This window comes from Protopterus annectens, chromosome 12.part0, assembly GCF_019279795.1.
Source record: "Protopterus annectens isolate FY-2018-M chromosome 12.part0, PAN1.0, whole genome shotgun sequence".
NCBI classification, from domain to species: domain Eukaryota; kingdom Metazoa; phylum Chordata; order Ceratodontiformes; family Protopteridae; genus Protopterus; species Protopterus annectens.
Window position 1 is genome coordinate 593681206 of NC_056746.1, and position 13116 is coordinate 593694321.

General features: G+C 37.8%; 1 protein-coding gene across 1 annotated transcript in view; it reads left to right on the forward strand.

The window, feature by feature from the left end:
* The window catches only part of LOC122816734 (mesothelin-like), a 464103-nt gene extending 453462 nt beyond the window's left edge, over positions 1–10641 (forward strand). The window contains exon 19 of the mRNA XM_044089728.1: positions 10141–10641. Coding sequence (XP_043945663.1) covers positions 10141–10232 — 92 coding nt within the window. The 3' untranslated portion in view covers positions 10233–10641. The remainder of the gene's footprint in view (positions 1–10140) is intronic.
* The last annotated feature ends 2475 nt before the right edge of the window (positions 10642–13116 follow it).

Here is a 13116-nt window from a genome sequence, read left to right on the forward strand (position 1 = left end):
ATCTAATCTCAACTGCCAAAAAAGTTCACGAAACTCTAAACGAGTCTCCCAGCTTCCCCCTCTTACCTCTGGGGTGATTTGTTCTAGCACCATAAACTTTAGGTTCATTTTTACACATTTTTGAGAGTGTTTAAAGAATGCATTAAACTCCTTACTTCTAGAAATATCATAGAAGTGTTCGTACACCCTTTTCCTTAAAGTTCTCTCCGTTTTACCAACATAAAAACTTAAACAATAGGTGCAAACCCCTAAATATACCACCCCCTTGGTTCCACAATTATAGTGTTTATCAGTTTTGGATTTATTGGTGTATCGTGCTTTATTAAAATTTGTGTTTTCAACTTTAGCCTCTGATCCTGTGCCTTTGGATACAACTTTGATTTGCTGTGTAAGCTGTTTTGTGTCTGTTTGAATCATTTTTCTAAATAAATAAATAAAAATTGGGAATTCAAGGGGCCATTCCAGAATTCATGGCATCCCATTATTTTGCCCTCAGAACTGGTAAATACTGATTAATTCAGTATGGTTGAGAGGTATGAGTTTCTATACCTCTTCCATACTTCTGAATCTCTCGGCACAAGAAATCTGGACAGAGCCAGAAATAAGGGAGGACAAAGGACCAAAAACAGGGAAAGATTTTAAATATTACTAATAAACTTAGACAGTTACTAGAATAACAAAGTTTCAGTTAGTATGTATTTTCTGAAGGATATCAAGTCTGAAACTCCAGTGTCTATCATTAATTATTGACTTCAGTCCCTGGTGATTTACTAGAAACCTACACATTTTATGAGGATGGGACCAAACATTTGAGCCAAAAATGTGGGCATTCTGCAAAAATCTAGACCGTTGAGAGGTATGCCTCTGTGACTCTTAGCTCAAGATATCTGAATAAACCTAAAATAAAAGGGGGAAATATTTTATTTGAATATTAAGATTTGAGTTAGCATGCATTTTCTGAATAAAATAGTACTCTGAAACTCAAATGTATGTCGTTGTTTAGTAAGTTCAGTCTCTAACAACTGGTAAGAAACCAAACGTTTTAGGAGTAATGGACCAAAAAATAAAGTGTTACCTGGATATTTTTTTAAGTGTTATATTTTGGATGTAAAATGCCTCCCCCAACACCATTAACATATACGACAGCAAGTTTGAAACATTAGGTGAAGGAACTGTTTTACATCAAACATATGTAAAACATATAGTAAAAAAAATATAAATATGTAACTAAACACAACAATTTTGCAGACAGCTCATTCTCTAAGTGCAGTAATGCCCTCCAGGGTGTGTAGATTCCCTCCACTTGCAGCATCAGGCCTCAGAATACTGCTGGGCGGGCATTATTTCCACAATAACACACACACTGTCTGGCATTATTGCTTGTGCAGTGTATTCTCTCCTACATTTTGCATCACTCAATGTTGTGAAATTCTAGATGTCTGCATATGTGCAGACTTTCCCAGATAAAATGTTTAACAGGAGCAAAAATATAAAGATACAGCCATTCTGACTTTTACAAATGATCACCAAATAAATTATAAAAAGTATTATTATGTTAGCAGAGGTAGCTTGCATCGTAGATCATTGCCACATGCAACAGAACCACTAGGTATCTTATGTAATAGACTAGTTAACTGTCTTGTTCCATGTTATGGTGCCTCAAATATTGTGTGATATTCATGTCAGGTACATAAGTAAATTATAAGTCTAAGGCTTCAGCCAGACAGATGATCATTTGCCCTTAGAATGTGCCATTGTTTTCTAATGATGTTTTTCTTCAAATAGCAATTTTTATTTTCAAGTGCACCAAGTACAACTAGAATAACATACATGTGAAAGAAAGAATACAGTAATGATAACACATAGAGTTCAATTAAAAACTATTAACACAGCTACGCTACATCAAACAACTAATTAAAGTGCTACTAAGGCAAAAAGAGGGAACTTGAGAGATCAAAACATGTGAATTTAGTCCTGCTTTATGTATCTTGGATGTAACGTTGGGAGTTCAGGTATTAACTAATAATAATGGGTTTCTATAATTCTAATTGTTTGCAGGTTATCACAGTTAAAAGTTCAAATCGTATTTTTGTTAGGTATCCAAAATGTGTTCAAAAAGTAATTTCCATCATTTCCGGTAATGAATTTGTTTCTTTACATTCATCACTATAGGTTTTTGAGAGGCTATGTAAGTTGTTTCCATATGTCTAAAGCCCTTCCATGAAAGTTTAGTACAATCTAACCATTTTTTGGTTATATATAATTTAATTAGTAAACGCCTCGTGATCAAGATGTGAAGTTCCATTTTGGAAAATTTTGTCAGTAATGTGAAGGATAGCTAATTCCCAGGAAAGAGTTGATTTATAGTATCCCATTTTTTCTAATCATACCCTAAGAGAGCACTACAGGTTTTGTGCATATTTGCAGAACCATAGCACATGTAAGAGATCTGTTTGCAGAAATGAGCAGCAAGATCATGCTTTCTAATGATGTTTATGAATAATATATGTGTATGCTGTTCTCATAAGTGGCAATGAATGCTCTCTTTTGCAAATTAGTCTTATCTCAATCTCTTTTTAAGTGGATAATTGTTCCCTGTTTGTTTCTTCATATGTTAATCTAGCCTTGATAATATCATTCTGATTGTACCTCTCTGCAAAAAGTTTTAACTTAATTCATTAGAGCCTTCCCTAACTCAAGGTCAGCATAACAAATACTTTTTATTGCAAGGAACTGGGACTTAGAAATATGTTGGGCAATGTAGCCTGGAAGACAGCTGGTTGCCTTTAGAAAAGAATCTTTTATGAAATGACTTTCTGTATAATATGATATCCTTGTGTACCATAATCCTTACCTTAGGTGAACATCCAAAAAAGACATTTCAGTGGGATGTAAAACAAACATCAGCTCTGGCACCCATACATTTTCATTCAAATACTGGAAAAATAACGCAAAACAGTTCTTCTCTGTCAATAATCCAGATTAACTAGCAGTCATCCAGGAAGCATCTCCACATGTCTATACTGTATAAGAATAAATTATGCCCGTCATCATAAATAACTCTTCTAGATACCATATAAAAAGGTTGGCAAATTTGAGGGCAAAAAATGCCCTTCTTGTTGTTCTGTATACCTGCCAGTAATATCGTTCTTTGTAGTAAACAACATTTTTAGTTAAAACATGTTCTATAATACATAGCAAAAATATATTAAATCATAGCTGACATAACTGTGCCAGATACAACCAAACATCAACAGTATCCATGCCTGCCCAATGTGGAATCAAGGCATATGAGGACTTTATGTGCAATGTGCACATATACCACCCAGGTTCCAGTTGCATTTCATTTATCCGATTCAGAAATTTAGTAGAATATTTCAGTCTAGATTTTACTCAAGGTAATATGCAGATAAAGGTTCAGTCAGGAATGCTTTCTACTTATTAGTATCAGTCTACTGGGGATCGAAAAGAAAATTTGTAGATTCTGGGCAACAAAAATACTGGGATGGGGAAAAGTCACTGTCAATTCTTTTAACAGCTTGTAATGATGCTTTCCTCCTGGGCCTTCTTAAAAATAATACATTCCAGCCTTAAATTTAAAAATGTGGTCTGGTCCACAACCATTTTCTTTTTTAATTATTATTTAATGTTTAATTTTATTGCTGTTTTCACTGTTTAAAAAGCTCTTTTTGTTGTTTTCTCTGTTTGTTAAGTATTTGCTGGTGTTTTACACTGTTGCAAAGTAATCTGTTCTGCTTGTTCTGGTTTTCCTGCCAAGCAATGTTATAATAACTGGTTTGTTAGCTGTTTAAAACATTCTTTTGAGACTCCTAGCTGCTTTTCTCCTGTTTTAAATGTTTTTATTGCTTTACTGCTATTTTTCTGCTGTGTTTGACATTCTCTAGTGCTTCCCGAAAAAATTAGTGTAGCTAGTAGCTGTAGTGTGGTCCAGATACAGGTTTGCTACTTCTGGGTTTGCTTGTAGTGGCTGTTTCTTCTCAGCATGTTTTTCAGGCCATCTTGGATTGGAAGGGACCTTTCTGCTCTAGTGAGAGGATTGTGCTGATTGGAACCTGTCTGGTGAAGGGTGGTTGGTTTAGGACATGGAATAGCATCCTTTTTGGTTCTGTGAACCTTTTTAGCTTCTAGTATTTAAGCCCTGCATTTCAGCAGGTTTCTACTTGTTTACGCTTCACCCTGCTTTGTGCACTGCCATGCAATTGTGCATCATAGCCGGACATATTAATTCAACAGTTTTTCTATTAGTTACAGCTGTAGCTCATTAGTGTAGCCCTCATCCTTAGTTTTCAGTCAAAGAAATACTGCTAGTGAGCTGAAATCTATTAAACTACCAAAAAAAAAACAGGCAGAAATATTAAACAACCAACAAAAAACCCAAGGCAGAAATATTCATCCACTTTGCTTCTTCTTGATCAATCCTGAAAAGCCCCACTTAGTAACAACAGTCTTCAACCTAGCATTATGGACAGTCGGACCTCCCTTGTTTCTCTTGTCAACCTTGTTGACTTGGGACTCTTGAGGCAGTATAGCACTTACCTCATGTACACTGAAAACCCTCTACTAAAATAACTCACTCTAGTACAGAGTGTGAGAGATGCATCTACACCAAGAATCCTGAATCCAATCTTGAATCCATGCTCTCTCTCATTCAAAACAGTAACATGGAAAAGGTAGTCAACCCACCCACCACTACACATGCACATAGCACCACTGCTCCTACACATAGTACGCATCTAACACAAAAATAAGCATACATAAAGGTTCTCTCAAAAAAACTACCAAGAGACCAGAGACCTGCAAAACACAAGACTGCTACAACTAACACAGTTCCCATTGCACCTATGACATATAGAAACACCAGTCTCACCTACCAAGCCCATAAGGCGTAACACCCCCCAAAAAATGTTCTAGTCATTGGAGACTCAATAGTGAGACACACGGATGTCCCCATCACAGTCAGCTGCCTATCCGATGCCAGAATTCATCAGATCATGCATGCACTCGGGTCTCTCAGCAACAAGTATCATTATGACACTGTCATAGTTCATGTTGGGGCGATCGACCTGAGACATACCTCACTGGACTATATGAAGAGAAACATGACTGAGCTCTCTTGAGTATGTGTCCCTGGCAGGTATGTCCCTAGTCTTGAGCATCATTCTACCCTCACTTAGAATAATGCCACAATATAAACAAAAAAAAATTGATTTCAATAATTGGCTTAGTTTTTGGTGTCATTCAAAGGGAATCAATTTCCTGTCAGCCTGGGAAGCTATGGTTGACAAATCTTGCTGCTTTGCCAGAGATGGTTTGTGCCTGGCACCTGAAGGCTTTAGGCTGCTGGCAAAGGCTCTTGCCTCTCCATAGTGCCTTTTTTAGGCAAGGGCTTGAAAACAAACCTACCAACATGAAATTTGCCAATAATAACAAAATAAGGGTCATGCTGCTAAATGCTAGGAGCTTAAACCAAAAAACTGCACACCATGGAAGCACTTCTATCTGTGGAAAATGTAGATGTCTGTACAGTCATAAAAACCTGATTCAAGGCCTCAGAGAGTACCCTGGCCTTGCAAGGCTACAATGCCTTCCGCACCTTCAGACTACAAAATAAACATATGAGAACCAAAGGAGATGGTGTTTCTATCTATATTAGAAATAAATACATCTCCTATCTAGTTACTCCAAGCTCAGCTTACAATGGTTAAGACCCCCATTCAAGTCATAGCCAGATATAGATCCCCCTCCGTGGGTCATGATGGGCATGAAACCTACTTGATTAAATTGGAGACAATCCAAATATTACCGAACACTCGAGTTATGGTGGATTTTAATTATCCCACCATCAGCTGGGAAACCTACACTAGTCCTAACCCACTAGCACAAAAGTTCCCTGACTTTGTTAATTTAAATGACATGAAACAAATTGTTCATACCCCAAACAAGAGGAATGAACACAATAGATCTGGTTCTCACTAACATGTCAAACAGATGTACTACCACAACTGTCAGACTCTCATTAATTAAATCTGATCACAAATCAGTAACCTATGAGCTGACACTAACACCAGAACTCACAAAGAGTGAAATCAGACCAAAAATTTCACCAAGGCAAACTGTACTCTCCTAGGTGAAGGTATAAATGCATTCTGAGCCCCACCTCAAGCTGGAAGTGATAGCTATAACAACATTTACAGTAAAGCCTTGTACAATCACTTGCATAAGTTTATAGACTTGGCTGTACCAGAAAGAATCAAAGCCAGAGGCCCAAGTAAAAAACAAGCTTCCCTGGTGGGCTTTCAGTGTCAACAAACTTTACAATAAATGTAAAAGGTTGCTGTCCATGAAAACAAAGGCAAGACCCCAAGAATGGAAAAGCACCCTCCTCAGCCTCAACAGGCAAATAAGACAACTTGTCAAATCCTCTACTGGTCTGTTTGAGAAAAACATAGCTAGCTCAACCAAGGATAATCATAAGTCCTTTTAAAGCTATGCACCTAGCCTAAAAAGTAGGACCCAAGTAGGTGCAGAACTAGTGACCAATGTTATCACACACACACACTGACCCCACAGATATAGCAAACCTGCTTGCGGATAGGTTTGGCAAACATTTCACTTATCAATCCCCTCCAAACCTATCACAAACCTTGCCCCAGCCCCCCCCCTACATATCTGAAGAACAGGTCATCAAAGCCTTGTCCAAGGCAAAAAAACACAGCCTGTATGGGACCAGATGGCATCCCAGGCTGTCTTCTAAACAGGCTAAAACATGAACAAGCATCACCATTAAGTACCCTTTTCAATCATAGTCTAACCACAGGCATTGTTCCTGCAGAATGGAGAACAGCAACAGTTATTCCCCTCCACAAAAGTGGCCTAGCAACAGACCCAGGGAAATACAGACTCATAAGCCTGACCAGACTCATCTGTAAGGGTATGGAACATAACATTACAGACCTCAGAAATAAAGACATAGGCAACCTCTAAACCTTGTATCCAACCCAATCTGGATCTTTAAGGGCAGATCCTGACTGTTAAATCTGGTGGATTTTTTTTGAAAATGAGACCAAGGTCATTGATGAGGGGAAATCTGTGCACACAGCACACCTTGACTTGGTAAAGGCTTTCACCACAATCCCACACTCAGACAGTGATAATCTTAGCAAACTGAATGTAAACCCCTTTGTTGTAAGATGGGTTGCTAACTGGCTCACAAATTGGACACACAATATTATAGTGGATAACTTCACATCTACCAGCTGACCTGTTACCAGTGGGATGCTACAGGGGTCAGTGCTGGGATCCTTACTGTTTGATATATACTTCTCAGAAGTTCAGGTCATAACTAAGGGGTTGTGACTGACCAAGTTTCTGGACAACTGCAAAATGGGTGCAGTTATTGAATCCCCCAAATGATGTCAGTATACTTCAGGATGGTCTTACACAGGCCAATAACTGGTGCTTTAGTCACCGTCTCAAATTGAATGCAAAGAAGTGCATCATCATTCCCTTCAGCACAGACAATGTCCCTTCACACTATCAAATCAACAATACCCTAAGTACCCACAAAGTGGTAAGGGACTTGGGATTGCAAGTTGACTGTGACTTTAACTTTGACCATCACATGTCCACTGTAGTAAGGAAGGCTTTCTACATAGCACACTTGATTACTAAAGGCATTATCTCCTGTGCAAAAGAGGTTATAACCCATCTATACCCAGCAGTAATCTGCCCCATACTTGAGTATGATGCCCCATTTGGCATATATTGTACAAACCACCTGCAGCAGTTGGCGAAACCTCAGAGGATTCTAACAAAGGGGATCAAGGGAATCCAGAATGTGCAGTGCATAGACCGACTAAATTCCCTGGTACTTTACTCTGTATTGTGTAGCCTTCTTAGAGGAGACTGATGCCTGGCTTACAGAGCAATCTCAGACCCAAACCTAATGAACTTTCTGCATATCTGTATATCAAACAGGACTAAGGCTGCCCATTCCAGGAACCTAAATATGGCCTGCAACTTAAATAGTACATGCTGGAGGGACAGCTTCATATCTCAGTGACTGCCACACCTTTGGAATAGGCTACCTATTCATGTGAAACAGAGCACCTCTATGACATTGTTCAAAAGGAACCTAGATGAGTGGATGGGCCACCATAAATTCTTACTGGGAATAGTGCCCACAACCCTCCTGGATATGGGCAGTCATTACTAAATGCAGTCTCAGGTATTAACTAACATTTCTATGGTATTACATTGGGATGAAACGACTAAGCCTGAAATGACCTCCAGGTTGATAGCCAAGTAATCTCCTATGATTCTATGATCCTATTTTCTGACAAAATCAATCCGCTAACTATGAAATAGTTTCCTTAAGATAGCCCACATCATCCCATAAGACAATACTGTCCCCTTTATCTCCACCCTTTGTTCTCCCATAATGTTATCTGTGTCCCTCCTAAAATAGGTAAGGTCCATAAAAATGAACTTCTTTTAACCTTTTCAGAGATGATTACTCATGCATTTGGGAGAGGCTGAAATGAAGGTTATCTGAAAAGATAGCCTTTAGGATTTATAATATTACTTATATCAATCACCCTTTTGGTTGTTGTGCCTTTCGGCTTTTCCCGGTTAGGGGTCGCCACAACTCTGGTCCGCTAATGATTGGCAGTAGATTTTTATGTGCCGAGTTGCCGGCCCTGACGCACAACCTTCAACGAAGGTACGCCCATTCATGCATGTCTCCACACAGAAGACACTTTAGCTGAGAATCGAACAGGACAATGTCTTACTGTGAGGCGACAACGCTACCGCAGCACCACCACCGCAAAAAATAAAAAAATCACATATTCAACTTTCTGCAAAAAGATTTGACAGCAACCACTTGAAGAAATTCATTTGTTTGTATAGATGAATTAAAATTAAAACTTTACATCATAAATATTTAAAATAAGTGGAAATATAATGTAACAAATATTTAACACCTGTTAATTATTTATTGTTACAAATATCTGAAACAGCCGCATACATTTTACATTGCCTTTTTGTGTTTTCAACTTCTTTTCATTTAGTGTTACAGTTGCATTATGTAGGCCCTTTTTGTCTTTTTTGCAAGGGAAGAATTTTGTCCCATTTCTGGTTCAGTCTGTAGTGTAGATGAAGTCTCACATGTGGCTAAATAATTCCCTTCCTTATTAAAAAAAAAAAATCCAATGCATATTTACTGCCACATATTCAATACCTACATTTACTCACTCAGTAAGGCCAAGAAGCTCATAAACAAGCAATACTGCCCAACAGGGTGTGCGTTACTGTGTAAATAATGCCCACCCTGGGGTGTCATGAGGCAGATGTCCTTCTGACTCTCCTTCATGCATCTCCCTATTGAAATCTCGAGACTTGAATTATTGAGTTCAGAGATACCCAAAAGTAAGACCAAGAATAGAGAAGAATGACTATTGAACAATGCTCTTCTTTAAACTTGTATTTTGCATACCCATGTAGTCAGCCATCTCACTTCATTAGAGCAGAATGCATTGATGGAGTACACACAACATATGAGCAGGGTGAAACAATTTGTGAAAACATTTGTGATCCACCAGTGAATCTCCCCACACAGGTACATAAAAACGTACAAAAGAACATGCAATGAATAATACAATAACAGGCTATAAGACATTCTGTAAGCAAACGTACTATTGCATACTACACATGGAAGCAACAAATTAGAGTTTCTGTATGGTTGTCTCATGACTCTTTCACCCTGCTCTCCCTGATTATATATATATATATATATATATATATATATATATATATATATATATACACACATATATACACACATATATATATATATATATATATATATATATATATGCACACACACATATGTGTGTGTGTGTGTGTGTGTGTGTGTGTGTGTGTGTGTGTGTGTGTGTGTGTGTGTGTGTGTTTTATTGAATATGTGACACATTTCTTTTATCTTTAGACACTTGCAGTTACAAATACTTTTGTTTAGCTTTGTAACAAATAATATGCTTGCAAATAAGAGTATTAAAGCTACTTTCTGAAATCTGGGCATGGAAGAATAACACTTATTTTATTATCTTTCATTTTCAGGAGCTGGATCTTCTATAAATACCATGTTCTTTCACTTCATGAAAGCGCTTACTGTTGCCATTACGGTTATTGTGGCCCAAAGACACATATAACCTGTAAGAAAAATGCAAAGTTTAACTTTCCTTCAAGCATACTTCTGCATCCTTGCCAAGATGTTTGGAAACTATGGTTAATACTATGGAAATGCATTTTAAAGTGACATTTTAAGAATTAACATTTTAAAGAAAAAAAATGTACTCATATGTAACATTTTGTTAGACAACATCGTTATTGATGGTTCAGGCAGTGAGTGCTGAGAGTTTTTTTGTGAAGATTGATTTTATAATAGGAATCCAAGTATCCTTGCTGGTAAACAAAACAGTCTAGATTAGAAATAAAGTATAGCTATTTTGTTGCAAATGTAAAACACAGCTGGCATTCAAATAAGTTCATGTCAGCAGATTCCTGAAAATATTACACTAATTTTAAGCATATTCATATTAAAGTGGTAACGAATGAAAACATGTTTCACCCAGGTATCACTTTATTTTTATTTATGATGAATATCCATGTCTAAATGGAGCATGAAGAAAATATTATCTTTTCTTGATGGAAAAATAATATGCATCTTGAATCTAGAATAAAGAAAACACATTGATGATACCGTTCAAGTGACAGTTTAAATAATATCCACGTTTATTTAGACAGAATGTCCGCCTGTGGTTTTAGAAAACCTGTTTCTGAAGTTTAAAATGTTAACAACCTAAAACCCTATGCACATAAGGGAGAGAAGAAATTTCTTGCACATGCCATTCTTTTATCACATGTGCCATCTGAACCAGTCTACATGTTTTCCCATATAACTGCTACCACTGCATGTTTCATGTATTTACCTGTATCCCAGTAGTGGACTGTAACAGATTAGTTTCCATGACATTTTTTTTTTACTTTTCATTTGCAGATATTGGATAGTGAAATGTATATTTAATTATACACTTTGAAAAGCATTCAATATTCTAATCTATAAATGTTTCTCCTTGAACTGATACCATTGAATAATACATAAATTCAAAGGAGAGTCACCTCACAAATCTAAAATCTAAGTAATATTCTGTTGACTACCTGATGCTTTCACCTGGTGTACCCTGTGCTCTATTTCCCTGCAGACTATTATTAGCTGAAACCAATGGCTACCTCCTCATTCAAAATATATTAAGTTGTAATGCACAAGAAACTCTGAGTGAGCTGTACAATGAACATCAGAACTCTATTAGAAAATAATTTGTTGTTTTAGTTCTGCTGGACTGTCTCCCTAAAAAAAATATTTAATATTGAATTATATATGTTGAGTGCATAAATATATACACAGCCTCTTACACTAACTTTTCAGAGCCCTTTTTGCCACCAGTTTATATTTTCTAAATTCTAATACTTGCCATCTGTGTTTTTATGTCGTCACTTTTTAAATTCTGTTATTCCCAGTCACACCAGCATTGTTATTGCCTTTTGTTTGATATGCAGAAAAAAATTAATCCAGGCATACCATAGTTTTGGCCAGTATCTCAGTACGTGTGTTCCAATATCTGATACTTTACTTGGAAAGCTGATGTCCTTGCCTACATCGCTTCTCTCATCTACAATGTCCACTGCTTCTGGCTCTTCACCATACCCACCTACCTCCCACCTCTGGCACCCAGGAAGTTCATTTGGAGAAGCTACTATGTCACCACTCTGCTTTTGCAGTCCACCTAGTGTATCAGTTCAAATAACCAAGTGCCATTAAATTCACCATCTTTCCATTTCTTCACTAACTCATTAATAGCTTATACTGGCATGCATGTGACTTGTCCAACTTGGGTCTTTCATGGATGTACAGTCAGGTGGAGGCCTGACACCAGTGGCTGAAAGTAATACACAATTTAATGAATGCCCACAGAGAATCCCTGCTCAGGTAAATGTCTGTTATTCCCCATAAGACAGCCTCTGTGCCTAGAAAGCATCACCTAAAACACACTGGAACATTTGTGGGACTACTGCAATATATAGGATTCCACTGTGACTGTACACTGCTATAGGTTGTAGTTTCATAAGCATATACTGTACACACACAAAAAAAAAGAAAAAAAACACACCCATTACTTTGCATGATACATTAATGGGCGGCCATGGTGATGCAGTGGTTAGCATTGTCACCTCACAACAAGAAGTTCTCCGGTTTGATCCTTGGCTGGGGTGCCTTATGTGCAGAGTCTGCATGTCCTCCCTGTGGTTATGTGGATTTCCTCCAGGTACTCCAGTTTCCTCCCACATCCCAAAGACATGTTGTAGGTGGACTGGACACTAAATTGGCCCTAGGTGTGAATGTGTGCATGCGTGTGCCTTCTGTGGAAGATTGGGTGCTGGGCTGGCAACTTGACACCATAAAACTCCACTGCCAATCCTGAGCAGACAGGTGATCCACTGTGGTGATCCCTAACCGGGAAAAGCCGAAAGAAGAAGACTTTCCATGATACATTAATAAAAGCATTGTCCACTGAACATTACATTTTCTCTGCCACTGTCATGTTTACCATGCATCCTGCTACGGTTACATGACATATTGGCTGCTCTCATTATGGTCATGCAGGACTATGAAAATTGGTCCTCCACTGCACTTGGTTATTCCAGCTTTTGGGCACTGTGGTGCCTGTATCAATGTACCAAAAGTGAATTTGCTACCTGTGTCTCTGCCGCAGAATTGCAATTCAGCCATTGGGTCCCCAGAAATTGTCCTTGTGGGGAAATGTCTTACAAACAATAAGTCCAATTTGTTTTATATAGTTAGTCTGAAATGTCAAAAATCAATGTATTTTCACATGGAAATGGATTTGTGACCTCCAGCAGCAGTGATACCATCTCTCTAGAAAGCACTCACAGCTTCTCCGTCTCTTCATATGACTAGCACAGATGTTTAATTCATGGCACATTTGAGGAATGCTTACTACCATCACTTTACAA